Source organism: Hemiscyllium ocellatum, chromosome 32 (genome assembly GCF_020745735.1).
Source record: "Hemiscyllium ocellatum isolate sHemOce1 chromosome 32, sHemOce1.pat.X.cur, whole genome shotgun sequence".
In the NCBI taxonomy this organism is placed as follows: Eukaryota; Metazoa; Chordata; class Chondrichthyes; order Orectolobiformes; family Hemiscylliidae; genus Hemiscyllium; species Hemiscyllium ocellatum.
The window spans coordinates 18,108,929-18,136,738 of NC_083432.1; the positions used below are offsets into that span (position 1 = coordinate 18,108,929).

At 40.9% G+C, this 27,810-nt stretch overlaps 1 protein-coding gene across 1 annotated transcript in view; it reads right to left on the reverse strand.

Moving 5' to 3' along the window:
- Positions 1-27,810, reverse strand: part of fam171a2a (family with sequence similarity 171 member A2a) — a 317,548-nt gene that overhangs the window by 119,456 nt on the left and 170,282 nt on the right. Inside the window, exon 3 of the mRNA XM_060848694.1 lies at positions 17,529-17,621. Coding sequence (XP_060704677.1) covers positions 17,529-17,621 — 93 coding nt within the window. The remainder of the gene's footprint in view (positions 1-17,528; positions 17,622-27,810) is intronic.

Consider the following 27,810-nt stretch of genomic DNA (forward strand, 5'->3'; position numbering starts at 1 on the left):
TCCACCACCTTCAACATTCATTCCCTTCACCAACAAAGCACAGTGATAACAGTGTGTACCATCTACAAGATTAGGTTAGATTCCCTAGTGTGGAAACAGGCCCTTCGGCCGAACAAACCCACACTGACCCTCCGAAGAGTAGCCCACCCAGACCCATTTCCCTCTGACTAATGTACCTAACACTAGGGGCAATTTAGCATGGCCAATTCACCTGACCTGCACATCTTTAGACTGTGGGAGGAAACTGGAGCTCCTGGAGGAAACCCGCGCAGACACAGGGAGAATGTGCAAACTCCACACAGACAGTCGCCCGAGGCTGGAATTGAACTCAGGTGCCTGGCGCTGTGAGGCAGCAGTGCTAACTACTCAGCCACCGTGCCGCTCCAAATGCACTGCAGTAACTCACCAAGACTCCTCCTCTAACACTGTCTTCCAAACTATGATCTCTATCATCTAGAAGGACGAGCACAACAGAAATACGGGAACACCACTACCGGCAAATTCCCCTCCATGCTACACATCATCCTATATTGCTGTTCCTTTAATGTCACTGGGTCAAAATCCTGGAAACCCCATCCTATCAGTACTTGTGGGTCTTTCTACATCGCAACGACTACAGCACTTCACCACTACCTTCACAAGCGCATTTAGGGATAAGCAATAAACGCTGGCCTAGCCAGCATGACCCAAATCTCACAATGAATAAAGCAAAAACACAAAAACAGAGGCAGATCAATCAGTCAATACAGCTTGCTCCAACATTTAATAAAATGATGGCTAATGTGATTGCAGCATTAATCCCACTTTCCTATAGCCTGCATGCCATACCCTTTACACCTTTAAGATAAAACGAACTATCTCATTCAGCCTTGACCCAGCCTCCACTACCCTCCAAGAAAAAGAATTCCAACAACTACCTCAATAGGAACAAATTCTTTTCTCATTTTCATGTTAAATGTGTCCCCTAACTCTGGATTTCTCTGTGAGAAGTAACATTTACTCTGTCAGGCCGTCTCAGAATCTTTTGCTTCAATAAGATCATTCTTCTCAACTCCAATGATAACAGGCTCAAACAACTCAAGCTTTCCTTAGAAGACAAGGCATTCATCCAAGGAATCAGCCAAATTAATCTTCTCTGGGCTGCCTCCAATGGAAATATGTTCCTTTTTAAGCAAATAGTCCAAAATTGTATAAAGTACCCTTCTGGTCTCACTGATGCCCTGTACACTTTCAGCATGATTCTGTAGAGTCATAGAGTCAAAGAGATGTACAGCATGGAAACAGACACTTCGGTCCAACCCATCCATGCTGATCAGCTATCCCAACCCAATCTAGACCCACCTGTATCCCTTCAAACCCTTCCTATTCATATACTCATCCAAATGCCTCTTAAATGTTGCAATTGTACCAGCCGCCACCACTTCCTCTGGCAGCTCATTCCATACACGTACCACCCACTGCGTGAAAAAGTTGCCCCGTAGGTCTCTTTTATATATTTCCCCTCTCACCGTAAACCTGTGCCCTCTAATTCTGGACTGCCCAACCCCAGGGAAAAGACTTTGCCTATTTACCCCATCCATGCCCCTCATGATTTTATAAACCCCTATAAGGTTACCCCTCAGCCTGCGATGGTCCAGGGAAAACAGCCCCAACCTGTTCAGCCTCTCCCTGTAGCTCAAATTCTCCAACTCTAGCAACGTGCTTGTAAATCTTTTCTGAACCCTTTCAAGTTTCACAACATCTTTCCGATAGGAAGAAGAACAGAATTGAATGCAATATTCCTAATATTAATACTATTTAATACTCCTTCTATTTTATGATTAATATTCTATTTACCTCCCAAATTATGTATTATATGCATGCTAACCTTCAGTGATTAATGTACAATGGCACGCTGATCCACATTAGTCTGCAGATTCTCTCTATTTAAAATACTCTTCTTCTCTTCCAACTAAGGTGGACAGCACCACATTTTCCCACATTATGCATAAACCACCACACACTTAATCTACCTTTGGCTCTCTGCAGGTTCTTTGTATCCTCTTCATAACTTGCTCTCCTCTCTATCTTTGTATCATCATCTAACCTTGCAACAATATCAATCTAACACCTTAATCACTTCTCAATTCACAGTGATCTTCCCCTATCGGTGAAAAAGACAATTTAACAAGGAACATTTTGCTAGAAGAAAATAAAATATTTGCGCATATGCAGCTTTATTCCAAGATCTGTTCATTGCTTGGAGGTCAGATTGATTAGACTTAGACAATCATTCTGCCATATTCATTTATTCCAAGACTCTGAAATCATACAAGTCCCCACAGATTGAACACATAGTTTATGTGGAAACAACAAACTGAACCTACTTGTCCTAGCATCGTGAAAACTTGAAAGACACACTTCAATACAATACAATACAAAAAAACAGTTATACTCCAATGCATGACAACGACTATCATTTATTCAAAATCTGAACAGTTCACTTCTCAGATACAAATGTACTGGGGAAGGTACTTCACTGCGTTTTAAATTTAGCAACACAACTGCAGCCCAGGGTCATTCAGTGTCTTATCCTTTTGTTAAAATCTCAAATGCTCTTTCAGAGCAATTTTTCAGCCAGCTTTCTTCTACTGAATCATCTGCAGATTTTATTTCTCGTGATGAAGCAAGAAACTGGATAATTGCTCTGACAGTACTGCAGCAGTGCTGTCTTCTCCCTCATGTCAGGAGAGTGCACTTGTCACCTGTTATATAACACATCCTGTTTATATATATATAGGGTTACAGTGTCTACTTACATTGTTCTTGAAATATGAAAGTTTTTTTCAGGTTAAAAACTAGAGATTGATATAAATGTTGATGCTGTGACAAAATAAGTCAAGCTGTTTCCTTCATGCCCTCTAAACTCTGCAGAGGCCTGTTAAAAACTCCAAGCAGTGTAACCTCTCCTCTCCTGTTTCTTACCTCAGCAGACGAGTCCTCATCAAAAGTTCTCTCAGCCACCGTTATACTGTCCTTGACAAACAAGGGCACGTCTCCCCCTCTTTAAGCATAGTCCAAAATCGTATACAGTACTCTTCTGGTCTCACTGATGCCCTGTACACGTTCAGCAAGATTCTGTAATATTAACGCTTCATAGAGTAAAAGATAAGTGACAAGTAGGGGAGTCAACTGTATTGTGGTATTATCACTGGACTGTTAATCCAGAAACCTAGGTAACATTCTGGGGACCGAGGTTTGAATCCTGCCACAGCAGATGGTGGAATTTGATTCAATAATAGTCTGGAATTAAGAGTCTAATGATGATAATGAATCCATTGTCAGAAAAACCCATCTGGTTCACTGATGTCTTTTAGGGAAGGAAACAGCCATCCTTACATGGTCTTATACAAATGTGACTCCAGACCCACAGCAATGGGGTTGACTCTTAACTGCCCTCTGGACAATTAGGAGTAGACAATAAATGTTGACTCAGCTCACATCCCACGAAAGAACTTTTAAAAAAAGGAGTTGTCAGATTATCATGTGAGGCCAAATGGTTTAGTTGCGTCGTCTTGAGCAGGAATCCGGCTTACCTGATCCATCCTTACCTGGTCTGGCCTCTGTCTGATTTTAATTTCACAATAACACTGTTCAATATTTAACTGACCACTACCTTAACACTAAAACCCACTGATAGTGATTCAAGGAGGAGGCACACCACCATTTTCTCAAGTTAGCCAAGCAATACTAGCCTTACTAGTCCCGATGAAGGATTCCACTTTCCTGTTCCTCCGATGCTGCCTGACCTGCTGTGCCTGGTCAGCTCCATGCTTTATTGATCCAGCCTTACTAGAAGTTGGCCAATGTTAGTATTAATAAAGTTTTCTTAATTTTCTTATAATAATAACACAAGCACAGATAACTCAGTGGATGTAAGTGAGCTTAATTGTAGGACTGAGCCAGACATCAATGGGTTATACTAAGTGAACTGACCTCATTCCAGGCAACAATAGGAGGAAACATTGCCTTTCCAGGGTAAATTGAGGTAAACTAAGCATTCAAGACCAAAAATGGTGGTCTTTGGCCCACTGGTAAGTGTGTGAGAAACAAGTCAGAATCGTACAGTGATACAGCATGGAAACAGACCCTTTGGTCTAACTCATCTATGCTGACCAGGTTTCCCAAACTGAACTATTCCCATTTGACTGCGTTTGCCCCATAAACTTCTAAATATTTCCTAACCATGTACCTCTCCAAATGCCTTTTGAATGTTGTAACAGTACCTTCATCCATCATTTCCTCTGGCAGTTAATTCCACATATGCACCGCTCCCTGTGTAAAGAAGTTGCCTCTCAGGTCCCTTTTAAATCTTTCCCCTCTTAGCTTAAATCTATGCCCTTTAGGACTCCCCTACCCAGGGGAAAAGACATTCACTATTCAACTTGTTCAAGGCCTTCATGATTTTATAAACCTCATCCTCTGACACTCCAGAGAGAAAAAAAAGTCCTGGCCTATCCAGCCTTTCCTCATAACTCAAACCCTCCAGCCCCAGCAACCTTCTTGTAGATATTTTCTGTTCCCTTTCTAGTTTAACAACATCTTTCCAATTGTAAACAATTAACTGATCAGGATGGTTTTGGTGAGCACTACTTCTGCATCAGGCTCGCAAGCTGGGTATATGGCTAAAGGGCTCTTTATCAGCTTGCTGTTAACACCATTCTCAAAGCATATGGAATAATACACACCCCAATGTGTAGACTGATTGGTGAATGCAGGCTTATAGTTCAACAGACAGTCACAGAAAAACCCATTCATAAATTTCTCAACAAGCATGGTAAGGATTGGCTACAAGTTGAACTACTCCATCTCAAAAGTGAATGTAAGTGCAGAATGGAGCATGTAACACTGTGCAAAGTAAGGAAGTCCTTATATTCACCTGCAGATTCAAAGACAACAAATGTATAATTAATGTATCCAAATTATGCAAATGACAAGAGGTCATGTGATTTTCACAGACAATGTCAGCAAGCACTGGACCTACAGGAGTTCTCATGGTAACGCCGTTTATTTGAACACATATGGTGCCATCGAAACTGAGCCTCACTATACACATTGCCAGGTTTATAATTTCAATGAACACAGATAGTGGCATATCTAGATTGCCACAATACAGTGACACAGTTTAAATGTTGATGGCTTGTTTCATGCCCGTCTAAACATACAGCATTCTCTAAATCGGCATTTACTCCGAAGTTGGAAACTCCATTGAACAACAGTACCCCTGTGAGGCACTGGCTGCTAGCGGTTCTGATACCCACGGGAGGTCAAGTATCATTGCTTGATCACAGGTTAGCAGCGACATGGGAGGGAAGCCACACTGATGGGCAGCAAAGGCACAGGGAGTGGTTCTTATTGGGCACTCTTCACAATGCTGGGTCCATCAACCAGGCATTGATTACCTTAGAATCCATCTTGCCCCCCCACCAAGGAGCCCTCAAGCAACCCAGCCAGAGTTTGCTTGCTGATCTCCCAATATGGTGGGCCCTCCACCCAGAAAAGGGGGAGCATCAGCAGTTGGAGATGTTGGCATTAAATCAGAATTCGTTGGGGTGGTAGAGGGAAGGCGGTCAGGTCTTGATTGATCAGCCTGACTGAATGCCCTTCCTCCTCCATCAACGTCAAACTCGCCACAGCAGAGAGCACAAAATTCCACACCCTGGCTCGTAACGTACCACTTAAAAAACATCTCTCAGAAGTCTTGGAGGGATGTCGTTTGCCGGAGCCTTCCATATCCATCAAACTTTCACCTGCACATCCACCAATATCATTTATTGTATCCGTTGCTCCCGATGCGGTCTCCTCTACATTAGGGAGACTGGGCGCCTCCTAGCAGAGTGCTTTAGGGAACATCTCCAGGACACCCGCACCAATCAACCCAACTGCCCAGCGGCCCAACATTTCAACTGCCCTCTCCCACTCTGCTAAGGACATGGAGATCCTGGGCCTCCTCCACCGCAGCTCTCTCACCACCCGACGCCTGGAGGAAGAATGGCTCATCTTCCGCCTCAGAACACTTCAACCCCATGGCGTCAATGTGGATTTCACCAGTTTCCTCATTTCCCCTTCCCCCACCTCACCCCAACTCCAGCCTTCCAGCTCAGCACCGCCCTCATGACCTGTCCTACCTGCCTTACTTCCTTTCCACCTATCCACTCCATCCTCCTCACTGACCTATCACCTTCATCCCGACCCCCATTCACCCATTGTACTCTTTGCTACCTCCCCCCCACTGCCTCTCTGACCTACCACCTCCATCTCAATTCCCATTCACCTATTGTACTCTATGCTACCTTCTCCCTACTCACACACCCCTCTCATTTATCTCTCTACTCTGCAAGCACCCTGCCTCTATTCGTGATGAAGGGCTTTTGCCCAAAACTTTGATTTTCCTGCTCCTCGGATGCTGCCTGACCTGCTGTGCTTTTCCAGCACCACCCTAATCTAGACTCTGGTTTCCAGCATCTGCAGTCCTTGTTTTTACCTAGTTAACTACCAGCAGCTCCTGAGCTTTAGGAGTCCAGTACTTGATACCCAGGGAGATCAGTCCTGTGCGTGTTTAATTCCTTACCTGATTGACTTAGCAGTTTTAAAGTTTATGCTCTTTAATGCTTTTTTTAACGAACCCGAACACTTGAGCAATGAAGCAATTTGAGATTCAAGCAAATCAGTAGGTACATAAAAAGAAATTTTATACATTACAGTTCGACAATGCTACATTCTCAGCAGGGTACATCATATATGAGTTAAACAGATCAAGAGGTAGGAAACAAAATGGTAGGTTTAAATACACAGCCTGCACTTCCCTACTAGGATTGTGGAATTTATATGTGACTCCCAAGGTTACATCTTTGTGGCATGCATAAACTCAAGCTTCCTCATGTTGTGATACATGATACAAAGTTCCCCTCATCCCCATTGTCTATTCGGTTTACACTGTGGATTTATTATTTTATTTATGGGGTAACTGTCTTTATCTGAATTGCAAATCTACACGGAAAAGTCTGTCATTTTTCTCTACGTGAGTGTCCATAATCTGGTCACATCCTGTAATCCTCCATCTGGAAACAAGAAACCATCCAGCACAATCTCTGTGTGGTACTGCATCATAAAATCCCATCTGTGATGGTCTACATCATAAACTCCCTAAGTTGGGGGATACAGTCATAAAGCTCTATTCAGTGAGGCAAAACTAATATAACACAAAGAAAAATAACTATCAACCACAAGCAAATGTAAGCCCTGAACAAAGACAGCACTGATGTCTTTTAGATAGAAAACTAATCTGAGGTCAAACGATGATCATGAACTGAGTGGACAATATCATCTGATCCCCAGTAACTCATTGAGTCAGCGCTCAGTCTAATATATTATCAAAGAAGATTATGCTGCAGCTATTTTCTTTGCCACCTTTTATGCTTTACTGTTGGTGTTTAGACATATTTTGTAGAGGATTTGTCATGCTGTCATAATTTGAAAGAAAATGCAATGCCCACAAGTAATCGTCCATGGTGCAACAATGTGGAAATTCGGATCATGGAAGAGGGAAGTTCTGTACCAAAGGATCTGTTCCTAAACGTGATTTTAACTCTATGAGAACTACCAACATGGGGTCAGTGAGGAGAATAAAAGCTCACATTAACTCATGAGAGTGAGTTCCAGGCCAACGTAACTCCTTGGCGTCTGTTAAATACACCAAGCTGGACATCCCTTGGCCTCCTCCACGAACCCAGTGCCAATAAAGTATAACAACAGCAGTGAAGTGAGTCAGGCTAACACAATGAGAAGCCGCAGATAGAAGCAAAAGATAACTACTTGCTGAGATTAGTAGCACACCAAGCTAGTATGCCACTCTGCACTTCAGTCTGTCTCCTCCTTATTCAGTCAGTGCATGTAGCTGTTGGGACAGACGAAGGAAGCAGAGCCTGGTGAAAGCACAGGAAGATGCCATTTTGCCTGTCATGTTCATGAATGAACTCTGCAAGAGCAAGTTACTGAGTCTCACACCTGACCCTCTTCCCCCATTGCTCTGTGAATATTTTCAGATAATTGCCAAGTTCTCATTTGAAGGCATCTATCAAATCTGTCTCACCACACTCTTGAGCAGGGTATTCCAGATCTGACCCACTCAGTGTTAAAAACCTTTTCCTCATGTCACTTCTGTTTCTGCTGCTAATCACCTTAAATCAGACTCTTCTCCATCTTGACTCACCAAAAGAAATAATTTCTCCCTGTCTATTCTTTCTGGACCCCTCCTGATTTTCAACACCTTTACCAAATCTCCTCTAGACCATCTCAACTCAAAGGAGAACTCTAGCTTCTCCAATATATCCATATGAGTGATGGTCTTTATTCCTGGAAACATTGTTATGAAACTTCTTTGGACCCTCTCCACTGGCTTCACATCCTTCTTTAAGTGTGGTCCCCAGAACTGGACACAATGCCCTCATTTTCGACTGAACCAATATTTTACACAAGTTCATCATCTTATTACGGTTTTTGTGCTCCATGTTTCTGTTTATAAAGTCCAGGATTCAAATGCTTTATTACTCCTATCTTATCCTAACTTACCTCCTTCAATGATTTGTATATATCTACCCTGATTCCTACGACCTGAACTTCCCTTGCAATTGTATCCTTTGTTATATATTACCTCCCCTCAGTCTGACCCCAGAAATGTGCTCCTTCACACTTCTCAGAATTATATTTCATCTGCCACTTGTTAAATCATTCCACCAGCTAGTCAAGTTCTCTTAAATATTATCACGATCCTTCTCACAAGTTCATAATATTTCCAAGCTTTGTGACATCAGCAAAATGAGATTGTTCCTTATAAATCCAAGTCAATATATCAGGACAGGTCCTAATCTGCAGTTGACTCTTCTGTTTCAAACCTAAGGTAGAATTTGATGCAGACACTGGAATTGTTTGAAATGTAAAGTATCCAATTCGTTAACAAGGGACAAAAAAAGTCACACACAAATAAGTAAAACTAGCAACAAGGCAGTGACTGCAATATCACTCACGGTTCAGATGTCAATTTTACATTGTCCTGTTCCTGTTTTTATCTTTAAAGACATTGTCTTTATTCTTTGGTGAAATCACTACCTTCTGATCATTTTCAAATCAACTTACTTTGCTCCATAATCAATATTCTCCTTAATTTTGGAGTTAACTATTTTTTGATTTAATCTTTTATAGGATGTGGGCATTGCCAGCAAGTGTTTGATGCCCATCTTTAAATTTGTGGTCAGTTAAGTGCCAGCACATTACTTCGGAGCTGGAGTCAGGAAGGAAGGCTGGCAAACTTTTTTCTCTAAAGGACCTGGGTGCTGAGATTTTTTATGACAATCAGTGAGGATTTCACTACTACTGAAAATAGCTTCTCTTCTAGATTTTTTTGGGACAAATTAACTGAAATTTAAATTCCACTAGCTGCCATTTGAAGACATGTCCTTAGCACATTAGCTTGGCCCTCTAGATTACAGTGCCACAGTTGTGATACCACAATGCTATTATTTTCTCCGACTTAATATTGCAAAGAGGTAATTCACAATATCAGGAATCTACCAGTTTGATCACAGCTGGGTTCCCCACTGTTGCAAACTCCTGTTTCAGAAGGACAGCGTTTAGCCAGACATATAATACAGGCCTTTACTCCCAAACAAAACTTCATTATTCCTTTCTCTTTGCGTTTGAGCTGCATCTTTGATATTGATTTTTTATGGCAGGACCTATCCTGACACTGCTCGGGAGAGATTGTGTAGACAATGAGTCACAGTCAAGACAGTCTGTTCTCAATTCGGTTCAGGCACAGTCAGACAGACTGCAATTAAAAATCTTTTTTCTGAACAACCCATTGAATTGCAGCATCTGTGCTTGAGCTTTAGTCAGTCATGATGGCCTGATAACAGAAAGCTTCATGCTGCTGTACATTCTTCATTCCCCAGCCTCCTCCTCACCATCCCCCCCAACAAAAAAAACCACACACACAGAGACACACCCCTCATCTTATATTGAAGTAGACGCTCAGATCAAGTTGCCTCAGGCACTTTCATTTGCCTGCACGGTCTTATGTCAACTGTCTCATAGACACCCACCACTCCATTTCAACCTCCTCCTCTACATTGGTAGCTACCCAAGAACAGAGCAACAATTCTTGGAAACAGCAATAATCTGTAATTATTTCACAATTTTGTGTGAGGACATACTATCTTCTCCCATTTGAAAATTGACTCAACACAATCATTTCATTGTCTAATGTTGGCATGGTCCAGGGAGTTGGCAAACCCTTCAGCTTTTCCCTGTTTCTCTCCTGTTATCTTGAATGGAGCAACAGGTTAGAGTTGTACTAGTTGATATAACCGAGCTGTTTAAACAGATCACACAGAGTTGAACGGAGATGATTGAGAGAAATGGTTTCTGCTGACTGAGGAGCCCAGAATAAGGGATCATAGCATTTCAAGCTCAATTGTTAAAGGCGAAGTAATTCTTCAAAAGAAGACTAGTGAAAATTTGAACTCTTTTCTCCGAAAGGACTTGATCCATTGAAACTTGGTGATTGAAGTTGATTGATTCTTGCGAAAAATGCATGTTCAGAGTTACAGACTCTGACCTGAAGAGTGACTCATGGGATTGAATGATTTATTCTTATTCCTGTGTTCCCTTTCCCCCCATTTCATCCAAAAAGCTGTATTACCAACGTCAATCAGACTGAGCACAAACACATGGGGGTCCTGACAACTTTCTCTCCTCTCCAGCCCAGAAATTCAGAATAATTGTACAGCATAGCCTCTTTACTGTTTAAAGTTAGATAACTCAACATCGACAGTGATCAAAATATGCTTTTTCATAGCATAGGGTCAGTCTAGCACTGAGTTGCTTAACTTAAATAGACTTACAAGTGAGGGAAAGTTTGTCAGAGATAAACTGCTTCCTCTGATCCTGAACAGCATGGTAATAAAAAACAGTGACATCATGATCATAAGGAAGGAGACCATTTGGCTCAGAAATCAGTGCCACTCTCTAGAGAAATACAATCAGTGCCAATCCCCTTGTTTTGTCCACATAGCTCAACATATTTATTTCCCTTCAGTGCTCCAAATTATGTTTTGAAATCAATGACTATCTGCACTTCCACCACCCTCGCTTGCACAGAGTCCTCGGCCATTATCACTTGCTATGCTGGAAGATTCTTCATCACATCTTATGCTTTCATGGTATCACTTGATCTTCGAATCCCTCGGACATCACTGGGAAAATGTTATAAAGGATGTCATCACTTTTAAAAATAAATAACATAAATCAAGAAAAGTCAGCATGGCTCGATGAAGGGAAATCATGCCTAAAAAATATATTAGAGTTCTTTGAGGAAGGAACAAGTAGGATAGATAAAGGAGAACTGTTAGATGTAAAATAGTTGGGTTTCCAATAGGCAATCGATAAAGTACTGCATGTAAGGTTTCTAAATAAGACAAGTGCGCATGGTGTTGGGATTAGTATGGTAGAATGGATAGAGAATTGGCTAATAAGATATGTCAGAGTTGAGAAAAAAAGGAGGCGCTTTCAGTGCAGTAACCTGTAACTAATTGTGTGGTTATGGTTGTATAGGACATTGGTGAGGCTACTTTTGCAGTACTGTGTCCAGTTGTGGTCACCTTGTTACAGGAAGCTTATTGTTAAGCTGGAGAGGGTTCAGAAAAGATTTACCAGGAGGGTGCCAGGAATGGAAGGTTTGAGTTATAAAAAATGGGCTGGATAGGCTGGGACCTTTTTTCACTGGAGCATAGGAGATTGAGGGATGAATTTATCTCTGTTTATAAAATCATGAAGGGCATAGATAAGGTGAATGACAAGTGCCTTTTCCCTAAGGTGAGAGAGTTCAAAGCTAGGCACATATTTTTAAGGTGAGAGGAGAAAGATTTAAAAAGAACATGAGGGGCAACATAGGAGTGGTTCATGTGTGGAATGAACTGCCAGAGAAAATCGTATGCATAGATACAGTTACAACTTTTAAAATATATTTGGATAAGTTTATGAAAAGGAAAGTTTGGAGAGATATGGGCTAAGTGCAGGTGGGACGAGCTTAATTTCGGAACATGGTTGGCGAGGACTAGCACAGTCTGGCTCTGTGTTATATGACTCTATGATTCTATGGCACAAACAATAGAACTGCAGCTGCAATTACTTACATATTTAATAACTTGGATGGAGGAAGTGAATGTACTGCCACCAGGTTCGTGAATGATACAAAAACAGGTGGGAAGACAAGCAATGAGAATGATATAAGGAGTATTGCAGAGGGATACAGACTAGTTAAGTATGTGTGCAAGATATTGACAGATGGAATATAATGTAAGGTAGTGCGAGGTAATGTACTCTTGTCAGAAAGAATGGAAGAGCTGAACATTGCTTAAATGGGGAAAGACTTCAGAAACCTACAGCACATAGGGACTTGCAGTCCTTGTATATGAATCTCAAGAAGTTGAGATCCAAGTTGAGTGGATAGTGGGGAAGACCAGTAGACTGTTAGCCTTTATTTCAAAGCAAGTGCAGTAAAAATGATCCAAGGCACTAGTCAGATCACACCAAGAATACACCGAACTGTTTTGGTTCCCTTATCTAATGAAAGATAAAGTTAGCATTAGAGGCAGTCCAGAAAAGATTCACCAAGTTAGGGGCCACTAAGTTGATTCTGGAGAGATTTTCTTCTGAGGAGAGATTGAGCAGGATTCAAGTCCCAACTACTACAAAGGTGTACGATAATATCACAAAACAAGTTGATTTAAAAAAAATAGGTTTGGTTTGTACTCATTGGAGTTGACAGGAATGAAAGGAGACCTTGATTGAAACATAAAAGATTCTTAGGGGGATTGACAGGGCAGATGCAGAGAGTCGTTTCCCGAGAGGGAGAGTCGAGGACCAAAGCATATCATCTCAGAGTAAGGAATGGTTTTTATAATTTTAATTAGGATCACATTTAAGTCCCCTTCTTTTTATAGCGATCTGATATCTTGATCTAGGAACAATTGTCATGTAATCATGCAATTTGCAGTTATATCCACAATGCTTCAAAACAAATGGCCAGTGGTAACTTGAGAGGATGGCGAACATAAACCAAAACTCTGAATGAGGTGCCAAAGCTAACAGCGTCTACAATTTCAATTGTGTGTGATTGGTGCTGTTTAAACTAGGATTATGTTAGGTGGGTCTAAGGGAAAGTCAGGTGAAAGAGAAAAGCAAAAGATCTGCAGATGCTGTAAATCAGAAACAAAATCAGAAATTGTGGGAACATCTCAGCAGGTCTGACAGCATCTGTTGAGAGAAATCAGAGGTTAACGTTTTGTGTCTGGTAACCCTTCTTCAGAATGCTGAAAGACCTGCCGAGTTTTTCCAGCAATTTCTGTTTCTAATTCAGATGGAAGAAAACGGTTTTCCAAAATCTGCAAATTCCACGACTTTGGAGTACTTTGGGTTGGCATAAGGAGTACAGCAGAAAGATGACTCACAAGTGAAAGTTGGCATGTTAAGGCCAATTAAACTAGGCTGACAAATTGGATAACTGAGAGAAAAAAAAATCAAGCTGTTGGACTTCCTCCGAAACAAGAGGAAGATATGCATCATTCTTAGATTGGAAGGGAACAGCTTCCCTTAGTGTTTAGTGTTTGGGCCTCTTTATTCATAATCTATATGAATGGCATCAAAAGAAGGATCACTGTAATATATCTAGGTTTAGTGACTATACAAAGCCAGGTGGGAAAGAGAGTTGTCAAGAGAGCCACAAGGAAAGATCGACCACTCCAAGTGATTGGACAAGAAGGTGGGGTAAAAAAAAGGAATGGGAAAGACTGGAAAAGCAGATTTTTTCTTTAAGGAAGTGCAAGTAAATGCCAGTTTTCTGTGAATCCTTGCATTCCTTGTACATGAGTCAACAAAAGTTAACGTACAAGTGTAGTAATCAGCCAGAAGAGCAATCCATTTTATTGCAAGGGGACTGGAAATATAGGTTTAAAGAAATCCCTATATATGTCTTTTTGATAATACACATGAACTACTGCTTCTATACCCATAACTACTGAGTGGTTAACTAAAGGCTCAGTGTATGTTCACTCAGCAGCACTTTGAGGTGTTTCTTTTGATGAGATAAATCCCTACATTCAAGATGAAGAGCTCCCGACAGCTTTATGTAGAATTGACATTTCTGACTTGAATTTGTTTAGATAAAGCTCTTTTATAGAATGAAAGGCCCCATCATAATGGAGACAGTTCTCTTGTGAAGAACAAAAATACCATGACTAAACCTTGTCTTTACTGACAGGTACAGCTATATCAAAGACAAGAAAATGAAGATGGATTAAATGGAATTTTCTACTTTGATGACAGCAGGTATGATGGACTTTGTGCCATCTGATCTGGATCCCCTTGACTCTGATATTGAGTTTGAGGTCAATTTTAGCAATCTCACACCAGGGGATCTCCTTGGGAAGGGTTTTGGAGTGGGGGAGGGGGTTAGGTGATGAACAGAGAAGTGTCTATATAAGCTGTGAAAATTGTTAATTGCTCTATCAGCCAACTGGGTGGTCAGCATCTCTCTGGTCTCACTGCGAGTAGTGCCAACAGCTATGGACACTGGCCATCCAGGAGCTAAACATGAGATAAACAATGAAGATTGAAGAAGCATACCACTGGGGGCAGGTCACTAGTACTAGTAGGGGAATAGTTGAGGGGATGGAGTTCACCAAGATTGTTAGGCTAATGTCCAGAGGGGCTAAGACATTGCTCGGAACGGAGAGTTTGAGTTATAAAGGCAGGCTGGATAGGCAGACACATTATTCATTGGAACTTAGGAAGGTTGAGGGGTGATTTGTGGCAGGTGTCTTTTCACGAGGGTGAGAGATTTCAAGACTAAGGGGCATATTTTTAAGGTGAAAAGGAAAGGATTTAAACAAGACATTTTTCTTTTACACAGAGAGAGATTCGTGAGGAAATGGTAGATTCAGGTACAGTTACAACGTTTAAAAAACAGTTGGATAAGTTTATGAGTAAGAAATGTTTGGGGGGGGATATGAGTCAAGTGCAGGCAGGTGGGACTAGATTAGTTTGGGATTATGGTTGGCAGGGGGAAGTTGGTCCAAAGTCTCTTTTTTCATGCTATATGACTCTCTGACTCGAAGAGGAGGAATGTCATTGGCAAGGTGGCCATTGAAGTCCCAAAATGTGTGAATCCTCACATGTCCACAACTGGCAAATATACTTAAAACTGCTGTGCTTCACACATGGCATGGATCTCCATCCACAGTGAATAACTGGTGGTAATTTGATCTTTACCTGGTTATTCATTGGTTACCTGACCTTTCTAAGGCTGGGATGAGAGAGTTGGAAGGGATTGATGTCACCCAGTGTTTCCCTCCTAGAGTGGATTATTGGAAAGGGGTTAGGGGCAGATCCATAAGAGGCAGGCCCATTAACCATTACAATTTACACTCCGACATAACTCCTAACCAAATCAGAAACATACATTGCTGAGAAAACTCAGCATCTGTGGAGAGAAGGCAGGGTCAACATTTCATTAACGGCTGACTTTTCTCAATAGTTTCTGTTTTTCTACTGATTTCCAGCATCTGCAGCTCTTTGGTTAATTTTTCTGTTTACTGTATGACGCCTAACCGATTAGCTGGCAAGCTGAGAGCAAAAATCCATTCCACAGTTTACAATGCTTGCAGGATCCAGAAACAGATGCAGAAGGCAATTTATTTCAAGAAACTTATCATGTCAAGGCTAGTCAAGAATGCCATGTGTCAAGTGAGTGGCTCAAATCACCAAGTGTTCCACATTTATCCCTTGCCTCTGCCAAGCCTACATCCTTCATCATTTTCTTGGGATAGGAATATTACACAGTGAAGATGTAAAATATAATAGATGATCTTACATACACTACTTGTACATTTCAAAAAGAAAATCAGCCCTACTGTCCCTTAAGAACAAGCTAGATAGAATGAACTGTATCATTTATATCTTCTTATCCTTGTGATTATGAATTGTGATAGGATCCAGTCATTAATCTCCAAGGAAACCTTGAACACAGACATGTCACACTGATGTACTTCCCTCATTTCAGAACGTTGTATCAAAATACATATCAACCAGCAAGTGACATTCAGAGGTTGAGAAAATTGTGAATGGCTGCATTACTCCTTAGGATTTCACATTTGGGTTATCCAAAGGACATCATATGAAATGACCATATGATGAACAGTGATTGTGCTGTTATTCTGCTGAAACCATTTACAGCACCACTGGATCCATTATTTGTTTCTACACATGACACACTATCACCCCTTCTTGTCATGTACCTTAATCTGTCTTGTCATTTTATCGTTCTTCCCTCCACTTTATTTCCCTTTTGTGCTTTTCCATTCATTCCCTGATTCAGCACTACTGTAAAAATTGCCCATTACTAATATCTGCAGTGGTTTGCTATTGCTTATTTTGAACATCTCTCATCTCTGATGAAATACCACTGATCTGAAGAGTTAACTAGAAATTCGATTCCCTCCCACACGGGCTGAGTGGTCAGTCCCTTATTACTGCCAGGAAGGAACACTAGTGCACAGCCTTACCATGCCAATGCCACTTGGCAAATTAACATTGTCTTAAAGTCCTCATACCACCATTACTGCGATTCACTTCTGATTGGCTGTCAGCAGGCAGAATCTCAGCCCCAGGGTCATGGATCATAGAATCCCTACGATATGGAAGTAGGGCATTTAGCCCATTGAGTCCACACCAACCCTCCAAAGAGCATCCCAACCAAACCCACCTGCATTTTTCATGGTAACCCACCTAACCTGCATACCCACAGACAGTAGGAGCTATTTAGCACGGACAATCCATCTAACTTGCACATCTTCGGACTGTGGGAAGAAATTCATGTAGACCCACAAGGGAGAATGTAAACTTCAGACAGACAGACAGACACCCGAGGCTGGAAGCGAAGCCGGGTCCCTGGTGCTATGAGACAGCAGTGCTAACCACTGAACCACCATGCTGCAGGGAAGACTTGCTGTTGCTCAGGTAAGAATCTCAGTGCAGTAGGCATCCCCAAAAGTACACAACATGGGGTTCTTGCCAGGTCTCTATCAGGTATACAAGGTCCTGTTACCCACATTAAATTCTACCTTTGGATCTGCATTTTTGTCCTGTCACAAGGTCAAACCTGTTGAGAGTTTTGAGCATTTTTCTATTTTTTATTTCAAATAGCATTATCATCAGATAATAGTGCTCATTTACTTTGCCAAGAAAAGGTGGTCAAATTCAAATGAACTCGCACACAGCTTGAGTTGAGATTTCCGTTGTCTCATTCCCATTTGTCTAATCAAGCTTCAAATTCAGGAAGTTTGCAAATAATCAATGTGTGTGGTTGGATTTCCCACAACTGCTGAACGCTTTGTCACACTGCAGCTAGAGAAAGTTCATATTTCCTCACTTACCCGGTGATCCCAATAGGATGTGCACCACATCATCGTACAGCATGAGGGTGGCTGGCCGTTCTGGAAGAAGATAGAGGCTCACTGATGTAAACACTGCAAGGAAATAGGTAAAATGTAGAGATTTAGATTCAATGTTCCATTTATAATCTGTCTCGTTTACTGCATCAGAATACATTAAATGGAGTAATGCAATCCTACATTACCTCAAATTGACAATAATATTAGCTAATTAAACATACTCTGGCTCAAAAACAGTTTGAAAAAGACCTGTGTCTAAAGTTTTTCAGATGGACAGTGGCAAGAAATTTAAATAATGAACTAACCTTTGGTGAGGGTACAGACATGACTTATAAGGATATTGCCAGCAATGGAAAGTAGATTTTCTTTTTCTCTCAGACAGGGAGTTTGGAAACTCTTTTCCTGGAATGAAGGCAGGATTTTAAAGGCAGGGTTACATAGACTCTTGACTAAGAAGGGAATCAGAGGATATCCAGACTAGGCAAGGAAGTGGAGTTGAGGCTGTGATCTTATTGAATGATGTGGTTGGGCTGAGGAGCCATGTGATCTACTCCTACGTGAATTTTAACTGCAAGGAAGTACTGAATAGGCTGCTGGTATTTTCTTTGGAGCATCATCTGAGATAGTGAACACGGTAGAAAGAGGTTACAAAGAATGTCCATTTATTAAACCCCAGAAAACTTTATTCTCTGTTCAATCAAAGGCACAGCATGCCACCATAACAACAATTACAGAGCTGTTAAAAAGTTGCACTAAGTAACATTGTAATAACATTTGCTCACATCAATAAATATACTTAAAAATCAATTTATTGGATTTGCTTTGGAACATGTTGAGAAAATGTTAAGGTGCTTTGTAAACATGAGTTCCTTCTTCTTGGTGGTACGCATAATTTTCAGAAATATTAGGTTAGCTTTTAATCTAACTGGAACTAACTCAGTGCATACTTATTGAATAAAGTATTGTTGTGAGTTGATGGTGGAGTACTATTTTCCTGACCAGTAGGACAAAGGGACAGTGTTTAACTCGCTGAATCTTAATGCAAGACTGAGAAAGCCGCAAACATCAATTTTCTAGCGACAAATGAAACAGTCAAGTGGTGGACTCAGGTTTATACAGGACTAGAGGGATAGTAATAGGCCACTTAACCTATCAAGAATTCAATGATTGTCTTGTGACCCAACTCCATATAACGGCCTTGAAAAAGAACAAAGAATACAGCACAGGAACAGGCCTCTCAGTCCTCCAAGCCTGTACTGAAACATTTTGCCCCTCCATACTAAAACCGTCTTCACTCTCAGGATCCATATCCATCTAGTCCCCTTCTTATTCATGCATTCGTCCAGGTGCTTCTTGAATACTGCTATTGTGTCTGCTTCCACCACCTCCTCTGGCAGCTTGTTCCAAGCACTTACCACCCTTTGTGCAAAAAAAAAGTGTCTTGCACATCTCTTTTACACTCTCTTGCCCACTGCCTCCCCCTCTCACCCCCAAACCCTTCACCCCCATCCCTTAACCCCATACCTTGAACTGGTCTCCTTTAGTAATTGGCCCCTCCATCTTGGCAAAAAGCCCTATACTTTCTACTCTAAACATATCACTCACAATCTTATAAACTTCTATCAGGTCGCCCCTAACCTCCTGCATTCCAGTGAATAAAAGCCCAGTCTATCCAACTTTTCTTCATCAATAAAATCTCCCATACCAGGCAACTTCTTGGTAAACCTTTTCTGTACCCTCTCCAAACCATCCACATCCTTCTGGTACTGTAGTGACCAGAACTGTACACAATATTCTAAGTGTGGCTGAACCAAAGTTCTATAATGCTGCAGCATAACTCGACTATCCTTATACTCGATGCCCCTTCCAATGAAGGCAAGTGTGCCATAGGACTTTTTTTACAATCTTAACTCCCTGCGCTGCCACCTTTAGTAATCTGTGGATCTGCACACCCAGATCCTTCTGCATATCAATACTTCAAAGGGGTTTGCCATTCACAGTATAATTTCCACCTGTCTGTCACCTCCCAAAATGTGTCACCTCACATTTGTCCAGATTAAACTCCATCTGCCATTTTTTTCTGCCCATGCCTCCAACTGATCTATATCCTGCTGTATCTTCTGCCAATCGTTCTCAGTATTTGCAACTCCACCAAACTTTGTATCGTTCGCAAACTTACCAATTAGAACAGCCACATTTTCCGCCAAATCATTTATGTAGGTCACAAACAGCAGAGGTCCCAGCAATGACCCCTGTGGACCACCACTAATCACAACCCTCCATTCCAAAAAGTCTCCTTCCATCACTACACTCTGTCTCCTATGACTAAGCCAGTTCTGTATCCATTTTGCCAGCTCAACCCGATACCATGTGACTTAGCTCTTTGTGCCAGTCTGTCATGAGGAACCATGTCAAAAGCTTTACTGAAGTCCATGCGAACAACATTAACCACTTTTCCCTTAGGAGAGTGGGAGGTTAGGAGAGTGGGCAAAGAAGTGACTAATGGAGTACAACAAGGGAACATGTGAGGCCTTGCACTTTTGTAGCAAGAATAGAGGCATGACTATCTTCTAAATAGGGAAAAGAAATTCAGATATCTGAAATGCAAAGAGATTTGGGAATTCTCGTGCAGGATTCTCTCAAGGTAAACTTGCAGGTTAAGAAGACAAATGTAACAGCGGCAATTATTTTGAGAGGACTTGAATATAAAAGAAGGGATGTACTTCAGAGGCTCTATAAAGGCTCTGGTCAGACCACATTTGGAGTATTGTGTGTAGTTTTGGGCCCCATATCTCAGCAAGGATATACTGGCCCTGGAGTGGGTTCAGAAGAGGTTCACAAGAATGGTCCTAGGAATGAAAACCTTCGCAAATGAGGAATGTTTGAGGACTCTGGGTCTACATCCAATGGAGTTTAGAAGGATGAGGGGGGGCATCTAATAGAAACTTACTGAATACTGAGTGGCCTGGACAGAGTGGATGTTGGGAAGATGTTTCCACTGGTAGGAGAGACTGGGACCTGAGAGCACAGCCTTAGAATAAAGGGAAGACTTCTTGGAACAAAGAAACTTCTTCAGCCAGAGAGTGATGAATCTACGGAATTCCCTGCCACAGAGGACTATGGAGGCCAGGTCATTCACCATAGTTAAGACAGAGATAAATAGGTTCTTGATTGTCAAGGGGATCAAATGTTACAGGAAGAAAGCAGGAGAATGGGGTTGAGAAACATCAGCAATGATTGAATGGTGGAGCAGACACAATGGGCTGAATGGCCTAATTTCAGCTCCTAAGTCTCATGGACCTCCCCCGTACAAATCCATACTGTCTGATGCTAATAAATCGATTTGCATCTAAATGCAATAGATCCTGTCCCTGAAGTTTTTCTAATAATTTGTGTATTACCGACATGAGGCTCCCAGGCTTGTAATTTCCTGGATTATCCCTGTGACCCTTCTTAAGCAATGGGACAATATTGTCTATTCTGCAGTCCTCTGGAATCTCACCTGTAGCCACAGAGGATACAAAGATATCTATTATGTCTTTGTCCAATACCCCTTAATAATGCAGCATAATGGAAAACTAACACATTTATATTGATAATTCTAGTCTAATATCAACAAAGCAGGGCAAAAAAAATCATATGATCAAGACTTGAAGATGAGCAATAGAGAAAAACAATAGAGACATTTTGGTAAAATTACTAACACAGCACAAATAAAGATTTACAGGAACACACAAGGGCGAGAGATGATTGCTATAAGTTGGAAGCTGAGGAGTGGCCTTAAAGAGGTTCATAATATCATGAGGGATATGGACAGAGCAAATAGACAAAGTCTTTTTCCTGGGGTCGGGGGGGGGAGTCTAGAACTAGAGGGCTTAGACTTAGTATGAAAGGGGAAAGATTTAAAAGGTACCTAATGGGCAGAAGGTGGTGCATGTATAGAATGAGCTGCCAGAGTAAGTGAGGAGTCTGATACAATTACAGCATTTAAAAGGCATCTGGATGGGTATATGAATAGGAAGGGTTTAAGAGGGATAAGGCCCAAGTGCTTGCAAATGTGACTGGATTAATTTAGGATATCTGGTCGGCATGGAGGAGTTGGATTAAAGGTTCTGTTTCCATGCTGTTCATCTCTATGACAAGCTCGAGGCGTAACAGACTCAGCAGTAGAGGTCTACCCATCAGAGCAGCCTTAACAGTGCAATACATTCAACACCCAGGTGAGTATAGAATCCATTCAGCTTTCAATCTATAAGAAACCACAATCTATCGACATATCTGCAGTAGTCCAAAGCATGGTCACAGCAGTGTTCTCTCAAAGCAAATAGATTTGTTTCACAAACATCTTAAAATTTCACAATTAAAATTTAAAACTAATCTTGCATCAAACGATATTTGAGGAAGTGTTCTAAACTTTGTACTTTATATTTGAGACTCTTCAAACAATAGAAATAGAATGGATAAAGAAAAACTACCAGTTCTGCTTAATGGCCTGAAAACTTCTATGAAAAAAGCCTTTAAACTATGGTTTTGCTGGGGTACAATTCTAGTTTTTGTAATGGAGAGGCTGAACAAGAAAATAAAAAGGCTTCTACAGCACATGACACACAACTAAATACCACAGCCATCAACGACAAAACAAGTCAGTGTTAGAACCTGAATTTGCTTCTGGGGATAACTGACTAGGACCCAAATTCACATATTACTGAATAGAATCTAAATGCAAAGACTACAGAAGTACATAGCAGTGAATCGAGGAGTGTTTCCATATTCTATTGAAGCGATTTGTCTTATGACCTACACAGATTCTCTCCCCCCACCTACTGACTATGGAGTTTTGGCATCAGACACGCACCACTATCACATCATCATCATGGCACATCTCTGATCTACTTAGAATACAGTTCTCCACTCTGTACTGTACCTTACACTGCACCAATACCTTCCATTGTAACGTTGCTGCCAGCTATCTGTCTGCAATATTTTGCTTTTACTTATGCAGAGAGAATGTGATGGAGACTGAAGAACAGGGAGATCAGCTACAGTCTTTCAAGGAGACAAATAAGGGCATTAATCAGGAGCATCATCGCCTTCACCATGATAGAGCAGAGCAGTATCAAGCCAAGCAGGACACAATCAATTCCCAATTCCAGTAGATCGAACTGGGCGAAGGATCATTCACTGACTAAATTTGCTACTACTCAAATTTCAAGGAGGCCCTGCTCCTTTTTTGAAGCAAATGCTACTTATTTTCATGCTGTTTTCTTCATGTTTAGTGTATGTGGTCAGGGTTAGCACATTCAATTCTTCAAAGGATTTCCAATATGTAATGCTCCCACATTGAACAAAGAAATAATGACATACTACTGCAGGGCAATTGGGAAAGAGTCGCACTTCCTTAGATAGTGTTCTAACATAGTACGATGCCAAGGTTTTGTAGCCTGTATAGTTTGATTCTTGTAATCAAGACTAGTGATGATGTGAAGTAGCAATATAGTTATAAATGGCGATACAGTGGCTAACACTGCTACTTCACAGTGCTAAAGATCTGGGTTCAATTCCACTCTTGGGCGAATCTCTGTGTGGAGTTTGCACATTCGCCAAATGTCTGCGTGGGCTTCCTCCGGGTGCCCCAGTTACCTTTCACAGGGCAAAGATACACAGGTTAAGTGGATTAGCCATGCTAAATTGTCTATAATATTCAGGGATTTACAGGCTAGGTGAATTAGCCGTGTGGAGTTACATGGATAGGGGGTGGTGGTCTGGGTCTCACAATGTACATTGCACAAATCTATTTGTGGGTTGGCAGTGATTGACCAGAGGACAGCTTGGTGGGAATCTTGGAAGGTCCCAACATTTTCTGCCACTGGTGAGCACAATGGCAGCTCCACTGGGGCCTTTTGCATTCATAACAAAACTTTTTAAAAATTTTCATTCGCAGGGCATCACTGGCAAGGCCAGCATTTATTGCCCACCCCTAATTGCCCATAGGGCAGTTAAGAATCGACAATATTGCTGTGGGTCTGGAGTCACATATAGATCAGACTGCAAAAGGAAGGCAGATTTCTTCCCTAAAGGACTTTAGTGAACCAGATGGGTTTTTCCAACAATCGACAATGGAGTCACCTTCATCATAAGATTCTGACTTCCAGATATTACTGAGTTCAAATTCCACCATCTGCTGTGCCGACATTTGAGTACAAATCCCCAGAACATTGCCTGGGTCTCTGGATCAACAGTCTAGCAGTAATACCACTAGACCATTGCCTCCCCAGGAGCAAGGAAGAATTGTTAGAGATAACTTGCTACAGCTCATTGAAACCCACCAAGAGCTTCTCTGAAATAGAGGTTTAGGCAATTTTTGTAAAATTCAGTCCACTATCTCATTACTTGAAAAGAAACTCAACTATTCTACCTTACTACAGGTCATGGCCAAGACCACCACGTGTCGGACTTTGAAAAGTAATAGACTTTTACTTCAGGTTCACCCAACAGAATTACAATGTAAAGAGTACAGATGATGATGGAAAATAATTTTAAAAAACAACATAATCCTCTGTTAATTCTCCTCGTAGTGCTCAATGAAGGTTCTAAATAGTAGTTTCTGTCCACTTCTTCACTGAATGAGTCAACCTTCTCTTTTCAAAAATCAACAGTGAATTACAGTAAGCCTGTCCCAGAGACAAAAAAATTACACCCGCTTTGATGTTTACCCAGTAAGAATGGAAATGTTTTTTAAAAACTCACAACATATCAGGTTGTCAAACATCATTAGGACTAAAACACGTGGGATGCTTGTGAACAAAGAATTTTCACCTGGCATTTAGCTGGTGAAATCAGGATTAAGCTAAATCCTGCTATAGGTTCACTGAATCCAATGTCTGTACGGAGTGACTGTCAAGTTTGCAATGGCAAGCCTTCCCCATAAATTGGCTAGGTTACAGCTGAAAGGTTGTGATAGAGACAGCCACCTGTAATACACCTACAGGTACAGGACGGCAGCAGCTCCAAAAGGATAAAGTTCACTGCAGAATGGGACAATGGGAATGGCAGAAAAGTGGATGACTATTCTAAGGACCTGGGGAGAAAAAAGTGCCTTTTTAGTGCTGATGTGTTGGCAAAATGTGCATGAAAGAAGAGTTCCCTTCACTGGACCATACTGCACACGCACATATTCTTGGAAAGAGTCATCAACTGAGCAGATATCGACTTAGTACTTTCCTGTAGATGAAGAAGAAATTTGCCCATAGAAGTAGCAAAACACAGATATTGCACAAGGATCATCAAGTATAGTCTCGTCAAGGATGGAGTTAGGAAGTGCTATTCCATGGGGCATATCACAAAGCATTCTGCAGAAGAACTGGCTTTTTTGGTTACAATCTAGGTCTTTCGGTACAGACAGAGTTAATGGCAACACCAAGGACCAGTGAATAACTGTTCAGACATACAGACTAAAATACACTTCTAGTTTGAGAGATTTCTCAATACTTCAGTTGCCTAAATATTCTAGATTTTCCAAGGGCTCTGATCCTTTTCCAAAAATTGCAGATCATATTAACTGCAGCACAGTTATAACAATGATTGTTTCTTGGATAACCCTTCAGCTGCATATTACATATTCTATGGTCAGACATGACGGAAATATCAAGTAACTGCAAAATCCTTTGACTTCACATGGATCATTAAATTGCAATAATTTCAATAATTTCTGATGTCTTCTATTTGCAATACCCTGCTTTCAAACAAACTGAGGAAAAGTTTGATGCCTTATGTAATTAATGCTTCCTTCCAAAAAAAAGCGATTAACTTATTTCCCCTTGGAGACACAAGTATTTGATGTGTACTTGGCAGTGGGCTGAAATGTTAAAAGCATTCTGCAGTGGGTCAGATTGATCCTGCAGCAAAAACATCTTCATGCTGTAGTGACTTTCACTTCTATGGTATAGTCCATTCCTGCTCCAGATATTTGCTTCCACCCCTCAGCTTACCAAACTTGCTTACTAGGTAGATAGTAAGAGACAGCTAAGGCATTCAGCTCTGATCTGCCAGACACATGGGAAAGGCTCTTGATATGTAGGTTTTAGAACAGAATAGATAAAATAACTTAGGTGTTGTTACACATTAAGGGACTGGCCTTCAATTTATAATGAAATTTAACTATACAACTGTCAATATGATAGAATCTACACACATTTAATAGGAACTCAAATAATAATCTTCTTTTCAGAAACTGATTTGAGTCGAAAAAACTTTACCTATATCTGTTTAATACAGGTGAGTTTGCGCACTCTATGTTCCTCACGCAAACTCATGAACTTCACTAAAGGTCATAATTTGCTATGTACCCCATGTTGGTGAGCCATGAACTTGCCATGAATATGTTTCACAAAATTCAGGTCACAGTGAGTGGGTCCCATGGGAGCAATATCTGAACATAGATAAAGGTCTGTTTAATGTACAGGAAGCTAAGAATTATGCTGAATGGGAATTTTTTCAAATAGACAGGCAAAACGATAGGACTATATTTTATATCAATGGCTTAGACAGAGGCAGGGAGTAATGCCAAAATTTGCTGATGACTGAAAGCTCAGTATGAATACAAGTTACAAGGACAATGACAGGTGACATGGACAAGTTAAGAGAGTAGTAATGGGTTGGCAGACAGAAGTGGTAGCAATACTGGACATGTCAGATCCCTGGCTTGACAGATCCTATGTTTCATTTTTGCAACTGATAAGTGTGGTGATTAGTCACTGAAACATTTCACATGAAACTGCAGGTGTTCTCTAACAATGGAACATAACTTTTTTTTCTTTTATGTAGTGAAGTTATGATAGAGAATATGTACAGAAATGGGAAAGAGTGAGGACTGCAGATGCTGGAGACCAGAGTTGAAAAGTGTGGTGCTGGAAAAGCGCAGCAGGTCAGGCAGCATCCGAGGAGCAGGATTCTTGACGAAGGGCTTATGCCCGAAACGTTATGCTCCTCAGATGCTGCCTGGTCTGCTGTGCTTTTCCAGCACCACACTTTTCAACTATATGTACAGATATGACAGCTGGAAAAAATCCAAACAAATAAACAGCAAAACAAGAATCTTCCAGTTCTAACAAAGTTAAGATTTCTATACAAAATTTCCTGGTTTGTAAACTCTCCAAAACTAAAATAGTTTGGCTGAGGTTACTGGTTCCTCTGAGCTATAACTGCTAGGAAAAAACTTTCTTTCTTTACTGAACTCTTCATTTTTCTGAAATGGAAACAAAAATTACTGGAGAAATTCAGCAGGTCTGGCAGCATCTGTGAAAGATAAATCAGTGACATTGTATCCAATAATACTGCAGATGTCCTCTTAGAAATTTGATTGTAGTGATTTGTTTTCTTGGGTTGATGTTCCTAGCTAACTACCCCAAATTACTTTGACTTTTTAAAAAACAATTAAAGTCACAGAACTGAAATACACCTACCTACCGACGTTTAAAATCCAAGAGCCAAAGATAAACATATGATACCCATATTATACTTTGTGCTGAAATGTGAGAGTGAGAGGTTATTTACTTTGCCTGTAAAACTAGAAAATCAGAATAGTTTTTAATGGAGATGATACTCGTAAATATAGAGGTTCAAACAAACTTGGATGCGCTCATACAAAAAGCAAAATGTTGGCACATAGATACAGTAAGTAATTAGGAAAACAAATGTTGGCTTATATTGCAAAGGGACTACAGTACAGGGAATAAAAAAACTCTTGCTCTATTTGAACATGGCTCTGGTGAGATTGCAGATAAAGTATCATGTACAATTTTCATTGTTTTTAATTTCAAAAACATACTTTATTCATAAAAGATACATACAGTCACTAAAGCAGTTTGGTTCTGTACTTTTCATGACCATGTTTAAGGATATATATCTATTGAAGGCAGTATCGTGAAAGTTCATCAGATTGATTCCTGGGATGGTAGAGTTGATCAAGGAGAGGCTGGGTTTATGTTAACTGGGTTTATATTAACTGAAGCTTAGAAGAGTGACAAAAGATTTCGTACGAATATTCAAGATCATAAAGGAGTCTGAGCGTAGATATGAAGATGGTAAAAACAATGACTTGCAGATGCTGGAAACCAGATTCTGAATCAGTGGTGCTGGAAGAGCACAGCAGTTCAGGCAGCATCCAAAGTGCAGCGAAATCGACGTTTCAGGCAAAAGCCCTTCATCAGGAATAAAGACAGTGAGCCTGAAGCGTGAGAGATAAGCTAGAGGAGGGTGGGGGTAT